The sequence below is a fragment of the Macaca fascicularis genome, chromosome 16, assembly GCF_037993035.2.
Source record: "Macaca fascicularis isolate 582-1 chromosome 16, T2T-MFA8v1.1".
Lineage (NCBI taxonomy): Eukaryota > Metazoa > Chordata > Mammalia > Primates > Cercopithecidae > Macaca > Macaca fascicularis.
Window position 1 is genome coordinate 12763022 of NC_088390.1, and position 20979 is coordinate 12784000.

The 20979-nt window shown below is 39.5% G+C and overlaps 1 protein-coding gene and 1 long non-coding RNA gene across 3 annotated transcripts in view; one reads left to right on the forward strand and one right to left on the reverse strand.

Annotated features, from left to right (window-relative positions):
* The window catches only part of LOC135967948 (uncharacterized), a 34678-nt gene extending 20708 nt beyond the window's left edge, over window positions 1-13970 (reverse strand). Inside the window, exons 1-2 of the long non-coding RNA XR_010582288.1 lie at window positions 13208-13970; window positions 12768-12817 (exon numbers count right to left, since the gene is read on the reverse strand). This is a non-coding gene — a long non-coding RNA (uncharacterized lncRNA). The remainder of the gene's footprint in view (window positions 1-12767; window positions 12818-13207) is intronic.
* MYOCD (myocardin) overlaps window positions 1-20979 on the forward strand; it is a 98349-nt gene that overhangs the window by 26373 nt on the left and 50997 nt on the right. The window contains exons 2-3 of one of the 2 annotated variants that reach the window (XM_045375327.3): window positions 12963-13028; window positions 18216-18259. Coding sequence is in view for 1 of the 2 variants with exons in the window: in XM_045375326.3 (XP_045231261.2) it covers window positions 12963-13028 (66 nt within the window). In the remaining variant the exon portion in view is untranslated. The remainder of the gene's footprint in view (window positions 1-12962; window positions 13029-18215; window positions 18260-20979) is intronic. The other variant, XM_045375326.3, reaches the window with a different exon arrangement.

Consider the following 20979-nt stretch of genomic DNA (forward strand, 5'->3'; position numbering starts at 1 on the left):
GGTGGTTCTTATATCAGATAAATTGGGGAAATCCTGATCAAATCTAATGTAAACTCTTTCTTTAATTAATATTGAGACTGAGCGCCAGCAAGGCTCTGGGAGCTGTCAAAAGCAATAGCTATTTAGCTGCGGAATGGGATCTAGAATCACGTGTGTCCAATCCCAGATGAGCAATCCCTTTTTAAAGCCCCAAGCATATTCACTAATATTCTTAAATTTAACTCCCAACAACTTCCTAATCCCTTTGTAGACAGGTGGCAGGAGTTCTTAGCTCTATTGTTGCACATTCGGTAATGACCTTTCTTTGTTGATAGCAAATGGAAAGTTTTCCATTTTCACCGTTCCCTAGCAATGTGACATTTTCAAACAGTAGCTCAAAACTCTTTAAATAGAAAAGATCCATTTCTACTCTATCGTGACTCAGTAACAGCCACAGGATTCTTCTCAAACTTTCCTAAAAATGTCATCTTTGGGCTGGACTCAAGAGGAACATTTCAGCCAAGGAGACACATTTTCCACTCTGTCAAGAATGAGCGAGCATGGGGTTGGAACATAAAGTGTTTTGCAATCCTCAGAAAAGCAATACTTCTCACCAAAACCATGGCAACGACTCCACGTGATGCCATCAGAGTCTGGGATCATTCAGGAGCCTCATTCTAATTGGAGACTTGGTCGGGGCCATCACCTGTGTTGGTCAGAACAGTCACCTAGCTGCCTGTTGGCTTCAGAAAGAAAACGGTACCCTACCTGACTGTTGCCATGGAGACACTATGGGCAGTGATTCTGAGCTTAGCATCCCTTATGTTGAGTTACTAGGGGGCAGGTAGCATGAAACGTGCCTCATGTTCTAATGGCTTCTGATTCTTCATTGAAAAAGATATGCCCTTCACCGTTGCACCAAATGGAGGAAATACATTAAAACACAAGGTATAACATGACTAAAGTTACTGTTTTCTCATCCAAATATTAATAGTTCCATTTGGAACTTACACTCGTGAGATAAAAGTTTAGAGTCCAAAATCATGGTTGGAAATTTGCCTGCCTAAGTTTATAACTTCCTGGCCTTGGATGAGCTTTTATATCTTAGGAGCTATGACCGGGGTTAATAATACACTCCTCAAGGATTATTGGGAGATTTCAATAGATGATTTACATAAAACACTTCTGTCCCCAAGACTGGCACTTTCCAATTCTGTTAGTAATAAGTCCCCTTCAACTTTCTTACTAGAAATTATCAACACGAGAGGGACAGGGAAAAGGAATAAAAGAAAGGAATAGGAAAGAGCTGATCTGTAGTGAATTAATGACTCAACTTCTTCTATTCACCTCATTTTCTGCCTTTTCCATCTCACTCGATGTGATGTGTTACTCCTGTGCCGTCAGTTTTCCCTTCATGTACATGGCATAACTTCTTCTAAGGGACCATCACTCCTGGACACAGCCAATGTTTAAGGCAGTAATGACTTTTTAAAAGGCATACGCTTGCATTCCCATCGCTCCCTTTTCTTCTTTAGATTCGGTATCCAGAAAATAGGTGGGCTTTCTTGTGAAGCAGCCATTATCAGTACAAAGCATAAAGGTCTTTGATAACCTTGCAGAGTTTAGAAAGTGGTAAACTCATTAATGCTGTCCCAATAATCCTGAAATTGTTAACTATTGTTTGTTATTAATATTGAGATTACAGCTGTATACAGATGCTATATATACAGAAGGCTAGGGCTCTTGGACATTGAGGATTATGAAGCTTGGCAGACTCAAAGTTAAATCTATGTTTTCCATTCCCAATGTCCTTGCCCCATCCTGTTGCCTCTCTTTGGCATCAAGAAAGACCTGCCTACCACCAGCGGGCATGTGGCAGAGGTGACTGTCTAAGTTCTAAGCAAAATGTCACCATGTCCTTCAATCCTATTTCCCTCCTCTTCAACCTGAAACTCTAAGGAGACCTGTACAGCTGCACCTGGTTCTCCCTCTTCTGAGTGCCTCTGCTTTCTCTCCCAGACACGGGTAAGTGAACTCTACCAAGCTTCCTAACCCTCAACGTCCAAGAGCCCTGGCCCACCTATCTGTACATAGCAATAATCTCAATATTAACAACAAATAATAGTTAACAACTTCACAGGATTATTGGGAAGGCATTAGTGAGTTCATCACTTTCTAAACTCTACACTCTCTCTGGTCGCAGCCCCCGTGTTGTGCAGGATAGTTTAGCTCCCATTCTTGAGCTGGAACCCAGTCCCAGCCCCAAGATGCAAGCATGGAATCTGGTCCCGGTTCTCCACTATACTCAACCCACAAGTTTCTATGCATTTTTAAATAATTATTAAACAGTGGGCTGCTTCTCTGACTCAATAGGCTTCACACCTATTCTATGATTATAGAATACTAAGGAAACAAATTTTCCCATCTTTGGTAAGGTACGTGCTTAGGGTGGTGGTAGAACTTGCTACTTGTTCCTGAAGTTCATTTTGGAGAAAAATCACAGGGTGGAGCAGTCATGGAACATTTATGTTTTTTAAAAATAAAAAATAGGCCAGGTGTGGTGGCTCATACCTGTAATCCCAGCACTTTGAGAGGCCGAGGTGGGCGGATCACCTGACGTCAGGAGTTCCAAACCAGCCTGGCCAACATGGTGAAACCCCGTCTCTACTAAAAATACAAAAATTAGCTGGGCATGATGGTAGGCGCCTGTAATCCCAGCTACTCAGGAGGCTGAGGCAGGAGATTCGCTTGAACCTGGTAGGCGGAGGTGGCAGTGAGCCAAGATTGTGCCACTGCACTCCAGCCTGGGAGTCGGAGAGAGACTCTGTCTCAAAATAAATAAATAAATAAAATAAGGTGCTCCCTACCTACCAGACATGAAAATATATGTCATTATATATCATTAGTCTAGAATAAAATAAATGGTGTAGGACTGGAACAGAATATTCAAATGAGGAAATCAGAATCCAAAGCCCAGACCTCTGAGTAAAGAGGCGACTTAAACACAAACATATGACTCCCAATTCTGATGACAATGGCCGAAAGAAAGCAAGAATAGAAAAAATACTGCTTTGATTCTGGAAGCCTAGAAAGACTGACACCCAAATGTCAGAATCATAAGAGAGATTTCTGCTGTTGATAAAACATATTGGGATGATGTAGAAAAGACACCAAGAACTCACTTCCCACGACCTTCCAAAGATAAGAATGAGGTCCCTAAAAAGATGAATGAAGAGAAACCTCCATGAATACCTGTCACTTAGAGGTGGGTAGAACTGGGAGTGGAAAGAAGGCATGGGCCAAAAAGTCACCTTCTGTTCAAACAGTATTTTTAGCTATGATGGATCAATGGAGGTTTGCCAAGAGCTCTGGGACACGAATGGGTGCAGCAAGCTGAAAGCAGGGAAGGGAAGGGAGGCTGTGCTCAGCAAAGCACAAAAAGGCATCCAGGAAGGGGCCAAGCAAAAGCTGCAGGTGGCTGTGCTCAGAGAGCAAAGCAGCTTCACCAAGCATAAGGCCACTGGAGCAAGGTTTCTGTCTGAAGTGTCAGGACTCTCCTATCTGCAGTGGGAAGCAGCCGCAGAGAGGGATGGGTTCGAGCTCAACCTCTCGTATCAAAGCTCAGCAGAACCTGGAGAAGAAGGCACCCCAGGAACAAATTCCACTGCTAAGATCATCCGGGACTTGGCTCTCTGCCCACTCCCTTTAGAGTTAAACCCTGACCGGGCAGCCAGGCCTCCAGCTTCAGAGGAGAGAAAGATTCCAGTAGCTTCCATGTGATTGAAGCAACAGGGCTAAGGGAAATGGGCAACCTGGTCATACTTTGTGGGCAGATCAGAACAACCTTTTAGGTGAGCTATTGTCATACGTACCAAACGCCTTGAAATTTGACATTTCCTGTGACCAAGTCATTCTACTTCTAGGAGTATTTCTTAATGTCATATCAAAGACGTGGCCAAAAATCCACTGGAAAGAATGTCATTGTGATTTTTAATGTTAAAACTTTAAAAAATCTAAACATTCAATAATAGCCAATGGTTCAATGACTTATGGAATAACCAAAAAAAAAAAAAAGAAAGAAAGAAAGAAAGAAAGAAAGGAAAGAAATACTCTACAGCTACTAAAATAGCATCATTTGATGGGTATTACATGGCATATGAATGTATCTTTGATATATTACTAATAAAAATCAGCTAATGAAGGAACCCTTATAATGTGATCCCACACAAACATATAGGAAAAGGGACCTAAACTTCATGAATGAAATATTAGCAAGAAGTATCCCTAGTTTAGAGATTATCTTAGTCTGTTCAGACTGCCATAACAAAATGCCATAAACTGGGTAATTTATAAGCCACAATAATTTATTTCTCACCGTTCCAGAGGCTGGAAAGTTAAAGTTACCAGCGGGTTTGGTGTCTGATGAGGGCCCCTTTCCTAGTTCGTAGAAGTCCCTCTCTCACTGCCTCCTCCCATAGTGGAAGGGGCCAGACAGCTCTCTGGGGCCTCCTTTACAAGGGCACCAATCCCAAATATGAGGGCTCTGCTCGCATGACCTAGTGACCTCTCAAACTTCTTAACACCATCATCTTGAGGATTAAGGTTGCAACGTATAACTTTTGGAGAGACACAAACATTAAGATCAGAGCAGATGAGTATGTTTTCTCCTAGAAGCTTTTCTATATTTTGCAATGTTTCTGCATTAAGCCCATATTGTTTTTGCTTCTTATCCCTTTATTCCTTTGTGCTACATTCTAAGAGGACAGTTTAGTTCAACCTTCTAGTTCACAAATTCATTTTTAGTTGAGTTTATTTTGATGAATGAATTTTTACTTTGCGATTAGTGTTAATAGGAAAGATATTATTTTTTGAATTTTAATTTTTTAAATTGTAGTACAATACACATAAAATGTAACGTATTAACCATTTTAACTGTACAATTCAGTGGCATTAAGTACACTCACACTGTTGTATAATCATCACTAAGATCTTGCAAAGCTGAAATTCTGTTTCCATTAAACTGTAACTCCCCATTCTCTCTTCTCCCAGCCCCTGGAACCCCCCTTTTATTTTCTGTCTCTACGAGATTGATTACTCTAGGTACCTTATATAAGTGGATTTATACAGTGTTTCTACTTTTGTAATTGGCTTATCTCACTCAGTATAATGTCTTCAAGTTTCATCCATGTCATAGCATGTCAGAATTTCCTTCCTTTTAAGGCTGAATAATATTCCTTTTTTGTTTTGTTTTGTTTTGTTTTTATGACGGAGTCTCGCCCTGTCACCAGGCTGGAGTGCAGTGGTGCAATCTCGGCTCACCACACTGCAACCTCCACCTCCCGGGTTCAAGCGATTCTCCTGCCTCAGCCTCCACAGTAGCTGGGACTACAGGTGCACGCCACCATGCCCACCTAATTTTTGTATTTTTTTTTTAGTAGAGACAGGGTTTCACCATGTTGGCCAGGATGCTCTCGATCTCTTGACCTCGCGATCTGCCCGCCTCAGCCTCCCAAAGTGCTGGGATTACAAGTGTGAGCCACCGCACCCGGCCCCATTTTCTAAATACACCACGTTGTGTTTATCCTTCGTCCATTGATGGATGCTTGTGTCACTTCCCCTTTTGGCTATTAAAAATAATGCTGCTATGAGGGTAGACGTACAAGTATCTCTTCATGTGTCTGCCTTCGATTCTTTTGAGTATATACCCACAGGTGGAATTGACGGATCATACAGCAATACTGTGTTTAATATTTTGAGGAGCTGCCATACTCTTTTCCACAGTAGTTGCCCATTTTGCATTCCCATCAACAGCGCACAAGGGTTTTTATCTCTCCATATCCACGTCAACACCTTTCTGTTTTACGGACGGTAGCCATCCCTATGGGTGTGAAGTGATTCATGTATTATTTTCCTGTTGATGAATTCTCTTGCCTGTTTCTGAGAAAGGCCTGTTCCCTTTGTTCATATTGTTCCCTTAAGGTCATGTTCTTTCCTTTGGTTAAGTTTGGAGTCTGTGTTAGCCAGGATGGTCTCGATCTCCTGACCTTGTGATCTGCCCGCCTTGGCCTCCCAAAGTGCTGGGATTGCAGGCGTGAGCCACCGCGCCCAGCCTAGGTATACATTTTTAAAACTGTCATTTCTGTTATTTATAGGAATCAGGTGTTTGCTGAGTTTGCCATCTTGAAACAGAAAATATTTGGTATTTTTGCTACTAAAAAAAATAGAATAGGAAGTATAAATTACTACAAATTAGCACCTAGAACAAGATTGTGGCTTATGTTAGAATTTAAGTAAATGAAGAAGTTGACATTATACATCAGTAAGCAAAGGAAATGTTTTAATAAGTGGCAGTTATATATAGTTTCCCAACTATTTGGAATAAATTAGAGTTACAGCCTAGCCTCAAACCATATACCAAATTCCATGTGCAGAGATATCATAATCAAAGGCAAAGAACGTGAACACATAGGTTAGGCTCAAGAGGGGCAGGATGAACTGGAAAAGAGAGTTTGTGTGGGGAATAATGCGCATATAGGAAAAGACCTCAAAGGCTAGAATAAGGAGTCACTGCAAGATGATATACCAAGTGATCTTATAAAAAAGGAGTTTGGGGAAAATGATCTGGTAATGCTGTGTAATGTGTATTGCGAGGAGAGCCCACTAATAAAAATAAGAAAAGAAAGACGTGAGATGGTTTAGTCCAGATCTGAACTGACGATTCTTAACTTTTGTAAGTCTCAGAGACTTCCGCAAATCTGATAAAAGTCATAAGCCAGTCCATAAAAATACGCATTTACACACATGCAAGCAACATTTTTGCATACAGAGTCAGAGATTTAACAGGGTCCCTAAAGACCAAGTTCTTGAGGTGGGAGGGAGAGGAATTTATTTTGTATTCAGGGAAAATTGAGTTTATCTCCCCAGCTAGCATGTTACGGTCGTGAGGATAGCAACTGTCCTATTCACCACTGTATGCCAACAGCAAGCAATGCTTTCGCTTAGTAGGCAGTCTAATATGTCATGAATGATTGAATGAATGTAATGAATTAATGCCTTCAATCTTGAGAACTGAAAAATCCGCAATTAAACAAAAAAAAAGAAGTATGCGAATGGGTGATGTCAAGTAGTCCAGTGATTTCTCCATATCGAAGCAAAGAAATTTTGTCTCCTACCAGACCCTCTTTTAGTGTCATTCTTTCACTATTTGTAATGGAATTTTTCTCTCTGTTTTCTTATCTCCCATCTCCTCTGATAATTTTTTTTTTTTTTTTTTTTTTTGAAACAGGGTCTCGCTTGTTACCCAGGCTGGAGTGCAGTGGCTCAATCTCGGCTCATTGCAACCTCCGCCTCCCAGGTTCAAGCGATTCTCATGCCTCAGCCTCCCGAGTGGCTGGGATTACAGATGTGCGCCACCACGCCCAGCTAAGTTTTGTATTTTTAGTAGAGATGGGATTTTGCCATGTTAGCCAGGCCCCTCTTGAGCTCTGACCTCAGGTGATCCCCCCGGCCTCTCAAAGTGCTGGGATTACAGGCATGAGCCACCATGCCTAGCCTCCTTTGATAATATCTCTCTCTTCCTTTAGAAATTCTGCTAAAAGGTTTTGTGGCCACTTGCTTAAAGATGATGCCCAAAATCAGTGTTCCAGTCCTGACCTCTCAGCCTTTCTCCGGCCCTATATCTTAATTGTTTATCAGGCACCTTGTTTCTTATTTACCAGGACGCCAAAAATTCAGATTGTCTAAAACTAAGCTCATCATTTTTTCAGAGTTCTCTGTCAACTTTATTATAGCATAACTCTAACACATGTTTTCAGAACCCTAAATCTTTAAGCTTTAAATTAAAGGAGCTTAAATTTGGAAGCTGTGGCTTTCTTTGGGAATCTAATGTGTACTATGGACCCATACCCAAGAAAAAAAATACATATATGCAGATATAGTTGCATACATTAAGTAGCTGTATTTCTTGCAACATATCCAAAGATCCCACACTAACAACCCCTTGAAAGATAGTAATATGTATTTGTTTCTTTCTTTTTCTTTTTTTTTTTTTTTTTGAGATGGAGTCTTGCTCTTGTCACCCGGGCTGGAGTGCAGTGGCACAATCTCAGCTCACTGCAACTTCTGCCTCCCAGGTTCAAGCAATTCTCCTGCCGCAGCCTCCCGACTAGGTGGGACTACAGGCACATGCCACCACACTCTGCTAATTTTTTGTATTTTTAGTAGAGACGGGATTTCACCATGTTGGCCAGGCTGGTCTTGGACTCCTGACCTCGTGATCCGCCCACCTCGGCCTCCCAAAGTGCTGGGATTATAAATGTGAGCCACCGCACCCAGCCAGTAAGCATATAATTCTATCCTCCTTCACGTCACCAAAATCTCCTAATTCTTTTTGTTCAAAGTGTTTTTAATATTTTCCCCTTTTGTTTCCATTTCCACTGCCTTTGTCCAGTTCAATCTAAGTCAGAATGACTTAATAGCTAGAGAACTGGAAGAGTCTTCTAACTGGCTAACTCTAACAATGGGAGATCTTTATAAACTTTTGTCTTCATTTGATTAAGATCTATGATATTGAAAGACAAAGTAATTGAGAATTCTTACTTATAATGGTTATAATGTATACAATGTGTTGTTTAATGGAAAACTTGGAAAACAACTTGTTCCTATCACATTTGGATAAAAATTCACCAGTAAAACTGCCTGGGCCTGAATATTTTTTTGTGTTTGTGTGGGGGGAGGGGCTATAATAATCAATAATGATTTAATAAACATATTGCTATTCAGATTTTCTGTGTTTTTTTTGGTATCAATTTTGGCAAGCTTTAGTTTTCAAGAAATGTATCCACTTTAAGTGTTTAATTTATTAGCACATATGTGTTAATGATATTTTCTCATTATCTTTAATGTCTAGAATATATGGTTATAACACATTTTTTAGTCCTGTTATTGATAAATTTTATTCTCTACTTTTATAATCAGATACTTTGGGAGGCCGAGGCAGGTGGATCACTTGAGGTTAGGAGTTCTAGACCAAACTCACCAACATGGCGAAACCCGTCTCTACTAAAAATACAAAAATTAGCCTGGCATGGTAGCACACGCTTGTAATCCCAGCTACTCAGGAGGCAGAGGCAGGAGAATTGCTTGAGGTTGCAGTGAGCCGAGATCGTGCTACTGCACTCCAGCCTGGGTGACAGAGTGAGACTCTGTCTCAAAATAAATAAATAAAATAAAATAAAATAAAGTCAGTCTAGTTAGGAGTTTTTCAGTTTTGTTGATCTTTGCAAATAACCAGCTTTTGGTATTGTTAATTTTTTCTACTACTTGTCTGTTTTCTATTATAAAGATTTCTGCTTTAATCTTTATTATTTCTTATTTCTACTTACTATGAGCATACTTCTTTTTTATCTTCTTATGGTAGAGTCTTCGGTCATTGATTTCAAACCTTTCTCTTTTTCTAATATAAGTATTTAAAACTCTAAGTTTCCCTCTAATCACTGCTTTAGCTGTATTTCATAAGTTGTAATACGGGTTATGGGAAATTGTAACATGAAATAGTCATAATATGTTGTGTATTTTTTATTATTCAGTTTAAAATGTTTTTTATTACTCTTGTGATTCTGTTTTGACTATGAATTATCTAGAAATGTATTGCCAAACATTTTTGTTAATAGCATATTGCTTTTGAGTAATAATTAATTCCAGTGTGGTCAGAAAATGTATTCTACATGATATCAATTATTTCAAATTTATTAAAACGTATTCTATGGCCTAGTATATATTGGTAAATGTACCATGTACACTTGAAAAGAATGTTTATTCTGCAGTTGTTGGCTGTAGTGCTAAACAAGTATTAATTATATCAAGATGTTTGATATTATCGCTCAAATCCTCTATGTCATTAGTATTTTTTAAATCTAATTATGTCATGTTGAGAGAGGAGTCATAAAATCTCCTACTGTCATTTTGAAATTGTCTATCTAGTCCTTTAATTCTGTCCATTTTTGTTTCGTGTATTTTGAGGTTCTCTTCTTAAATGCATATCCATTTATAATTGCTATGTCTTCCTGATGAATTCTCCCTCTTATAAAATTTCCATTATTTATCTCTAACAATACTCTGTGACTTGATGTCTATTTTATGTGACATTAATATAGTTATTCCAGCTTTCTTATGCTTGCTGTCTGTATGGTATATCTTTTTTCCATCTACTTACTTTCAACCAATCTGACAGTTTATATATAAAGTGTGTCTCCTGCAGACAACATATAATTGAATATGGCTTTTAAAAATTCTTTCTGATAAACTGTTTTATTTGAGCATTTCAACTATTAAAATTTGACGTAATTATTGACATGGTTGGATTTGGATCTACCATTATATTACTTGATTTTTGTTTGTCCCTATGCTTTCTGTTCCTATATTCCCCCTTTCTTGCCTTCTTTGGATTACTTGATACTTTTAGCATTCCATTTCAATTTATAGGGTGTTTTTAGTTATACCCTTTGTGTTCTTATTATTGGTTACAGTATAATCATTAATTATGACTGTCTACCTATAGTTAGTATTATACCACTGCATGTAAACTATAGAAATTTGGCAGTCATAAGAAGTCCTTTATTTTATCACTGTAATCTGTATTACATTTATGTTCCTTAAGAGCATCGCAAGACAAAGTTATAATTTTTCCTTATAAAGTTATGTATGTTTAATTAAGAAGAAAAATAAATATTTTTAATATTTGTTAATAGAGTTACCATTTCTGACATTCTTTATTCATTCCTGAATATCTGTGTTAGCTTCTGATATCATTTCCCTTGAGCCTGAAGAATTTACTTAAGCATTTCTAGTAAGAAATTATATTATTTTTTCTTTACCTGAAAATGTCTTTATTTCGCCTTCATTCCTAGAGGACATTTTCTAGTCTGAGTTGGTAGATTGGGGGATGGGGTGTTTCTTTGTTTCTCTTTTAGTTTTTTATTTTCTAGCTTTCATCGTTTCTGAAGAGAAGTCTGTGGCTATTTAAATCAACACTTTTCTTTATACAATGTGTTGTTTCTCCCCCACCTGTTTTTAAGACTTTTCTCTTTATCTTTGGCTTCAGTCAATGGATTATTATGTATCCAAGTGTGGTTTTCTGTGTATACATTTGGTGTAGGGTTTTTGAGCCTTTTGAATCTGTACATATTTTTTCACCAATTTCAGGAAGCTTTTGTGATTTGGAAATTGTCTATTTATTCTTTTAATTCTGTCCATTTTTGCTTCATGTATTTTGAGGTTCTGTTCTTAAATGCCTATCCATTTATAATTGCTACATCTTCCCTCTTATAATTATGAAATTTCCATTCTTGATCTCTGATGATACTCTGTGACTTGATGTCCATTTTATGTGACGTTAATCTGCTCTACTTCAATTAAATTAAAACTTGCTCTATAGCTCTGCTGTATTTCTGGTACCCTAATTACCTAACATTAAACTTTTAGATATTGTCACACTGGTCCCTGAGGCTAACATTAGACTTTTAGATATTGTCATACTAGTCCCTGAAGCTCTGCTCATCTTTTTTTCATCTTTTTTCTCTCTCTTCTCCAGTTTGATCTATCTTCAAGTTTACTGACTCACTCCTTTGATATTCTTCTATTAAGTCCATTCAATAATTTTTTATTCCAGATACCATATTAAGTTTTAATGTTTCTACTTTGTTTCTTTATGTGTTCTATTTTGCTGCTGAGATTTCCTTTTTGTCCATTTCTTTTACTTCATTGAACCTAGTTTGAAATAACTATTTTAAAGTATTTGTCTGATCATTTCAACATCTGACTCATCTCAAGGTTTGCATCTGTTCATCGTCTTTTCCATTTAGAATTGGTCACATTTTCCCAGTTTTTTGTGTTCGAGTATTTTAGAGTGTATTCTGGACATTGTGAGCCTTATGATATACAGACTCCGAGTTCTGTTGCAGTCCTCTGGAAAACATGGTTTTTATTTTAGCTGACGATTAATCCAAGTGGATTCAAACTTTAATGTATATGTATACATTATACATATACAATTATATCCAATTTTAAAAGTAGATGAGTCAGGGGTGTCCGTCAATATATACAGAGAACATGGAATATCCATGAGGAGGAGTCTGAATTTCCAAAGATAGAATGTGTTTGGAGGAGAGGGGCAGTGGGAAGGAGAACACTGTAAATACTGCCCTCAGAAGTTAATAATTCAATATTCTTTAATTTTTACCATTACATGTCTATGATACATATAATCTATTTGTGCTATAGATACATCATATTGGGAACATACTTATATTTATTTATAATATATAATTTGACAATTTTACGGTGTTTTAATTTTTCTAAGATAAAGCACAACCCCAATAGGCCTTTGAATTCCCAGGAGAATTCCAGATTCTCATACTACTACCACTTATCAAAATGTCTTTACAAGTGCCAGACATTCTGCTAAGCAATGTGCATACACTGTTTTATCAAACTTTATAGCAACACCACCAGGTAGGCGTCGTTTTCATTTACAAATGAGGAAACTGAGCGTAAGAGATGTGAAGCAACTTGCTCAGGGATACACAGCTATTAAGGGGGTAGAGATGAGATTTGAACCTAGGTGGGACTCTGTCTCCCCTCTTGATATCACTGGTTGCCACCCAAGTGGAATTAGATGATATTTATCTTACAAATGACAGAATGTGGAGAGAGGGAGTGTGGCACTGCGAAAATAACATGTGCTTCAAAGAGGAGACAAGTATTCTAATTCTAGTTTGGGACAGACTTACCGCAAAACCTTGTAACTTTCTCAGCTTCTCTCCTTCTTCTTCCACTGTGTCTGCAACAGAAATTAAAATGAACTTCATAATAATTTTCAGAACTCTTTTAGAAATAAAATGAGATGAGCTATGAATGTATAATGAAAATATAATGATTATAATGATATTTAGCCCAACTCACAAACTAACACTTCCTTTTCTAAGTTTTACAGTTAAGACTTCAACAAAGAAGGACTCAGGAACAGCTGGCTAACCAAGGCTTAATACCACGTGAGTACCTGCATCTCTTAATTACTGATGTACGTAGGGCCACACCATTTGGGAGCTGGAAAGTGCCTCAGAGGTCATTTAGTTTAAGCCAATGCCATGGTCTCCCAAGATCTTCAAAGCATTGGTATCAGCAGAAATCCCAGACCTTGGATGCTTTGCCCCAGCTGCTACCTACTCACCTGCAAGGGGCTCCTTTTAATGATACTGGTTATGCCTAAAATTCCAATGTAATGGATTTGTTCTCAGGGTAAACACAATTCAGTATGGGCACCCCTGACTCATCTACTTTTAAAATTGGATATAATTAATATTCATTCCAGAAGCATCAATTACATCGTCTTTTTCTCACCTCCTCAGTTTCAGTTCTGTTTGGGGTATTTGAGTCCACAAGTAATTGAACATTGGTCAAGTATTTCCTCCCTAGAAGGTGGAGTGGCAATACCATTTTAGCATAAATGATATAATGTTGAATTACTGGCCACGATCTGGGTAAAAGAAGAAGGATTATTGTATATTTTAGAAGATATATTTTAAATTTTCTACCAATTCAGCAATGAAAGCTAATTCCTGATTATCTGTGGAAACAGAGAAAAGGGTACTCTGGATGAATAAGTCATGGGTGAAGCTGCACCAGGCCATAGATTCTAACTTCCTCTCCAATAAAATTTAAAAATCAAGATCTATAATGACTTGTGCAGAAATTCAGGTGCCTGGAAAATGCTGTTGTGACTGTTACTTCAGAGTTCAGTACACAACAAGCAAAAGTCTGCCCTTGAAAAACTGTAGTGTAGTTAGTTATATGGAAGCCCTATGTGTAGGTCTGTAGAGTGTAGTTAGTTATATTAGTTAGAAAAAAGGTTGCGTAGTTAGTTATGTGGAAGCACTATGACCCATGGCTGAACACTGGAAGTTTAGTCTTTGTTTCAGAGACAGAACAAAACTAAGAATTTTTCAAGCCTCTTGTTTTGTAATTCAAAAGTAATCCTTTGTTCGTGGCTGAGCTCTACAAATAGTAAACAGTATGTGACCTTAAACTGGGACAACTCTTTCAGAGGTTTGTGAAGTACAAAAGAAACAGCTCAGCCTGCTATTTCAAGGCTGTTTAAGCAACATTGACAACTATGCTGAGAAAGCAAAGGAGCAAGTCAATGTGTGGCCTGTTTCATCTTAGCCTTTCCTTGGAGGTGCTAAAGACAGGGAGAAACCAAAGGTCTGCAGATGTCAGATCAGGTCAAGACAATTTCGCTCAAAGCTGATAATCTATCCCTTTACTGATGTTTCTTTCTCCTTAATTCTGGAAAGGCAAATGGAGCAAATGGACCCAGGACCTTTCCGTAAGCCCAAGTTGTACACACCTGATTTAAAGTTTGACTCATGTGCTTAAATACTCTGGGCCTGGGTCTTGCAGCTGGCATTTGGCTGAGAATAAATATTTTTTGAGGGATACGGGGTTAAATCTGAAAATTAGTAAAAACACCCAATGAAGATGGTAATTCACACTATCATACATTTTAAAATAACACCTATCATGTAAGTTATATAAGTCAAATGTTCATTTGTATAGTAGAGTCCAATGAAGATATAGTATTTCGTTCTGCAGGAATTCCAGAATCAAATAATATGCATATTAACAAAATACCGTTTAACTGAAATTTTGCATCTTTAGTCCATTGCATCATTAAGATAATTTCTAGAAAAAAAAATCCTACAAATCATGAAATAATAAAGCATTTTAAAATCACACACTATGATGAAGGCTTTCCCCAATCTTCAGCTACCTCCTCTCAACCAGGCTTTCCAAGGGTGTAGATTCTGCTACAGAAAAGTGTCCAAGTCATGACAGGTGCACACCGCAGGCCCTGCCTGTATAGATTTTTTCTACTTAGCTCTTCTCAGGAAGCTAGAGATAGGATGCGTCTCTTCACCTGCTGATGGTTAGCCTCTTCAGCCCAGTGAGAGATTAAACATGCAATCTACATGCATTTCAGCAGAGCAATGTGCTTCCTCTGCCACCTAAGGAAACATGTCTAAATGCAAACGATTGGGAGAAGGAGAGAGGAACCAAGGGCCTCAGCAAGGGCCTCAGGATATTTTCAATTCAATATAATTTCAACAAATTTTATTATAAACCAGGCTATATACAGGGGACTGTGCCAGGCACTTCAGGGATAACAATAACAAGCAAGATGGCCCCTCAGAGAGAGTCAAGATATTAGGGAGAAAGCTGATAAAAAGCACACAGAAGCAGGCCGGGCACGGTGGCTCAAGCCTGTAATCCCAGCACTTTGGGAGGCTGAGGCAGGAGAATGGCCTGAACCCAGGAGGCGGAGCTTGCAGTGAGCCGAGATCGCACCACTGCACTCCAGCCTGGGCGACAGCACGAGACTCCATCCAAAAACAAAACAAACAAACAAACAAAACCATAATCCAGTGTGCAACTCATTACCTTACACAAGAAGACTTTATTTTTTCATTCTATTATTTACATTTTTTGAAACAGAAAGTGAAAGAAAAGGAGAAAGGAAAGGAGGAAAGAAAAAAAGTTAATATTCCTTAAAGCCTACCTAATTCTGTGATTTTCTAATTTTTTAATTGTTAAATCGTATGCACTATATATATGTGTGTGTGTGTGTACATATATACATATATATATGCACTGGCTGAGGCAGTGTCAAGGGTGTCTGCCCCATTTACTAGGCCCCTCCTCATTCCTTCCAGAAGCCCCCTGAGAATTCTCTCTGTAGTGCTGGTTCTCCTCAGAATAGAGTTTGAAAACCCCTGACCCATCCCAATCCCTGTTTGTCTTTCTTGTTCATGAAACTGAGGTTGAAGAGGCCTAAGAGATTTTTCCAATGTCCCAAAGCCTAGATCTCATGTGGTCTCATTTTCTACAGTTTCATTTTTGAGAATGTAAACCCATGCCAGATAAAATTATTCATAAAATCTCTCACTTTATTCATAAAATTTGAAATAGTTGCAATCTTTTTAAACATGTTGTAAATTGTCAAAACTCAAAGCTGATGGCTAAGTGAACTGTTAATTGTCCTTATAAAATAGCAATACTATTTTTTTTTTTTTGGGGGGGACAGAGTCTTGCTCTATCGCCCAGGCTGGAGTACAATAGCGTGATTTCAACTCACTGCAACCTCCGCCTCCTGGGTTCACACCATTCTCCTGCCTCAGCCTCCCGAGTAGCTGGGACTACAGGCGCCTGCCACCACGCCTGGCTAATTTTTTGTATTTTTAGTAGAGATGGGTTTCACCGTGTTAGCCAGGATGGTCTCGATCTCCTGACCTCGTGATCCACCCACCTCGGCCTCCCAAAGTGCTGGGATTACAGGCGTGAGCCACCGCACCTGGCCAGACTTACTATTTTTAACTCATCAACAGAAGCACCTGCCAAGAATTAGTTGTGAGTTTTACATTAGGTTAAATCTTCAGGGCTTATCCACTGGATAACATGCAACTCCCTCCTATTGGGGAGGAGCTGAGACCAGAACCTGTGTCTCCTGATCTCTGCCTAGGCTCCTTTTCTCAAACGTTCAAAATGAATCGCGTGGCCTTTAAAAACACTTACTTATATTGCTATCATAAGGCATTTTACGGCCAAAAAATTCAGTTAGAACTTGGAAAATTTAAAAAGTGTATCATGTGAAAATGCCAAAGATAAACCGATGATTTAAATGCAATGGCTTCAAGTTCTATATCATAATCTATGCTTCACCATGATGAGCATCGAATGAAAGATTTCACTGACTTACCTATATGGCAGGTCTCTCTTCAATGGCATTCCAAATTGATAATTAAATTATGAGGCTCCTCCCCCATTGACTCTAATGAGGTGAATCATGTGTAATTCTAGTGAAACTAATCCAAATGGATTGAAATTTTCTTCCTTCCCTTTTCCTGGGCATGCATCCTGCAGGTTTGGAGCTTGCTGCAGAGTAATAAACAGTCGTTAGCAACCAGCAACAAATTCTTTTTTATAATCCTCGTGAATCACTTCTCTTAAACATTCGCTTTATTCTTATGTGTGGGCATTATGAGTTTAGGCTAATTTCCCTCTTTATGTGCTTTGAATGAATTTAAAGGCACCATCTCTTGATTTTTAATCATGACGGGCAGGGTTCTGAGGCCAGGACAGAATCACCAGAACAACTTTAAATAGCAGGTAAAGGGTTCTCAGTCCAGGTGCATTTACAATGGCAGTTGTGAAATTCACATTTTCAAAATCGGCATGAAACCTTAATGAAATGTCCTCTCAAAGTTAACTTAGAAATATTACTTACAGGACTTATTGTTTAGATTTCTCTCCAAAATCTCACCTCTAAATCTCAATATGGAGATTTCAAATTGCCTACTTCGCCATCATCAACCAGGATTCATAGGAAATGGTTTCACTATCCCTCCCTTTTGGGCTCAAGGTTGCAAGAGGACATCAGGGTTCTCTACATTCTTGTGGCATTAGGACAGAGGCCACCTCCTTCCCTAGACCTGTTGGGCCTGTTCATTATTTCTTATGCAAATTTTCTCTCCTGCAACTCTTCTCCCTGGGTATCACTCTCCTGGGTAAAATTTTAAATAACACCATTTTATTCCAACCACTTCAGAAGACTTGATGTGGAAAGATGACCAGCCATGTAAATCAGACTCAGTAAACTGGTCATAGAGCATTTCAATAAATATTTATTAATCTTTTGCTATGAGAAAGGCTCTGGGGAACACACACAGAGAAGTCGGACTCAACTTCTGTTTCAAAGTGCTTCCAGTCTAGGAGGGGTCCCAAACCACCCCCATTTAATCATCTCATTGAATAATTTTGGACAACTTTGCACCACTACAGAAGAATGGGTAGCCAGGAAGATTGAAAGAAAAATCACTTTTTCCTCTCCGTCTCCCTCTCCCTCTGCTACTAAAGTGAATCTATGGTGTTTCACCCAGGGGAGAGATGTAAGAAGGTTTAATTTATTCTCCTGGAATACAGAAGATGAGATTAGGGAGCTAAAGTGGATTTGAGAGGACACGGGGCCCACAGAGGCTGCTACGTGTCCACAGAGTCTCAGAGAAAGCCGCTGCTGGCCAGAATGAAATGTCTGGGCAGCCTAGTTCCATGATCTGATCAATGTAAATGAATTTAAAGATACAATGAGCTGTCTATGAATGGTGCTGCCTTTATTTTTTTTGCAGACTAATCCAAGCTACAGCAGCCACATACTTACTGCAAAACCTTGGTAAATCCCTGAATTTTGTGGTACTTCTGAATAGCAAGAAGAATGACCGGGGCAATTCCCGCACCCCTATCACATGCAGCTTCACGATAGTTTTGAGAAGTTGACCGGACAAAGTCTCTCTTCCTTTTCTCAGTGCATTCATTTGACTTGGCTTTTCCCTACACCCTACCACACACTGTCGGCTGTTTGAGCAGTACACGGCGCAAGGGAATGAATCTGTCTGCCTCTTCCCTTCTTTCTAACATCTCAAATTCAGAGATAGAGAAAGGTGCCCTGGATTTTCATGTCAATCCCATTTGGGTCAAAAATCTTACCTTCCTTCTTTTCCCCCCATCTCTCCTTCAATTTTCCCATTTCCCTGTTCCTTAGAAACTAGAAAACCAGTCATTACAGGCACACTTTGAATTCGTCCTTGTACCCTCCTTCTGAGAAATTCCAAAGCGTTCACAGATGTTGCATCAAATTCTCCAAGTGCGCTAGCCAGGTCTTGAACATTACAAAGCTACACTAGGAAATGCACTGTTTTCAGACCGTTAAGACTATCATTGGGGTAACAGACCCTTAAGACTATCATTGGAGTACTGAACTAGCAATTTTTTTCCAAGCGTAAAAGAAAATATAATCTCCAAAGCATTATCATTATGCATAGTATGTATCCTGTTTGGAAAAAAAAAAAAAGTTCTTATGACCCGATTTGTCTTTAAAAGCAAGATGGAGAGAAGACAAGCATGAATAAGCCCATTTTTATAAGTGGGAAAGAGAGAGCACAGGAAAACTCTCAGGCCTACTCCAAGTTATACCAAAAGTAGATGGTAGAGCAAGAGCAGAGCTCAAATGGATGGTTCCCAAAATTTTAGCCACCCGGGACTTCTTCAATTCTACCCAACACCGCCATAGGTTTTACGTTTAAAATAGCGTTGTCTTCCCTGTCCCCCTAAAGAATCCTACATACATTAATTATTAATCCACGCATTTTTAAATAGTTAATGTTATGTTTTTAAGTTAATTTTCTAATTCATGGTATATAAATTTACCAGCTAGTGCTTGTTGATGAGAACTACCATAACTAAACCAAGTCTCTATGATTCCGGGCAGGAGCAATGAAAAGTGACAGCTTTGTGAGTCTAAGCAGCCTTTCTCCGGGCAGACATACTCTTTCTCTTCAGCTTTTTGAAATGCTGAAAATCAGTCCTGGTCATTCATTGCTCCCGTTTGGAAGTCCTAGGTTCCCAACACCCCTAAATCTAGATCCACTGGACTTATAAATCCCATCACAGCGGTTCTGAAGCTTTTGCATCAGAATCACCCAGAAGGCTTGTTAAAACACAGATTCCTGGGTCCTACTGGCAGAGTTTCTGATTCTGTGGGGCTGGGTTGGGGCCCAAGAATTGGGATTTCTCTTTTTCTTTTCTTTTTTTTTTTTTTTTTTGAGACAGAGTCTCACTCTGTCACCCAGGTTGAAGTGCAGTGGTGCGATCTTGGCTCCCTGCAACCTCTGCCTCCTGGGTTCAAGCGATTCTCCTGCCTCACCCTCCCGAATAGCTGGAATTACAGGCTCCTGCCACCGTGCCCACCTGATTTTTGTATTTTTAGTAGAGACAAGGTTTCACCATCTTGGCCAGGCTGGTCTTGGACTCCTGACCTCGTGATCCACCTGCTTCGGCCTCCCAAAGTGCTGGGATTACAGGGGTGAGTCACCACACCCAGCCAAGGATTGGGATTTCTAACACGTTCCCAGTTGCTGAAGATGCTGGTCCGGAGGCTGCACTTTGAGAACGCTGCACTCATTGATGCCCTGAAGTCTCTGGCTCTTTAATTCTGCCTCTTGGTCCTGTTAGTAGCAATGGATCTGGGATTGCTCCAAGCCTGCGGCTGAATGGTCCCATTAAGAGAAGTCAGGGCCTGCACCAGGCACAGCCCAACACCAGGTACCGCCCTGCTTCTGCTGCCAGAGTTGCCCAACTCCAGGGACCCTACCCTGTGCTGAGGAGTGAGGCCCCTGCCTTCACTGAGTTCTCTGTGGCTCCACGGCCTGTTTTCTCCTTTTACTGGGATCCTGCTGGAGGCATGAGGTTACGGCGGAGAGCAGAGGACCGCAGGAAGACTGTTCTTATCTCGGAATCTTTTTTCTAAGTTCTAAGTAAGCAAATGTTTATATGCTCGGCTGACCCAAATTAGCGAGAGCTTTGGGGACAGAAATAGGAATAGCCTGCAACAAAACTCTGAGGCAAGAACACAAATTCCCTCGTGAGGAGCCATTAATCTTCCTCCAGGGGGAATGAGTTAGATGTGTGGCTGATTGAATTTACAACAGTATTTTAACTCAAAATCACATGGAGTTTTTTAAAAATGTAGAATCCAAATTCCTTTTCAATCTTAAATGTCAAAGTTCTTTAAATACAGAATGTTGCCATTTGATACTCCCCAGGCTGGCAGCAGAAGTGGTTTTTTATGTATTTTCCAAAAAGCCAACTGAGAGGTGGGGAGCTCCATTGCTTTTGTTGGCCTTCATGGGAGGTGGCTAAAACCCACGGTCTCTGCGGTCACTGAGAAGGCAAACCTCAAGCCCAGGTCCATGGCAGGATAGTTTTCCATGGTGTGACCTCAAGCCAGTGCCCCATAGAACACCCCTTAACCTCTGAGGAGAAGAGCATGTGGTAAAATACAGCATGTGGACCTCTCTGGCTTTCCTCCCAAGTCCTTGCTAAATGGAGATAGTT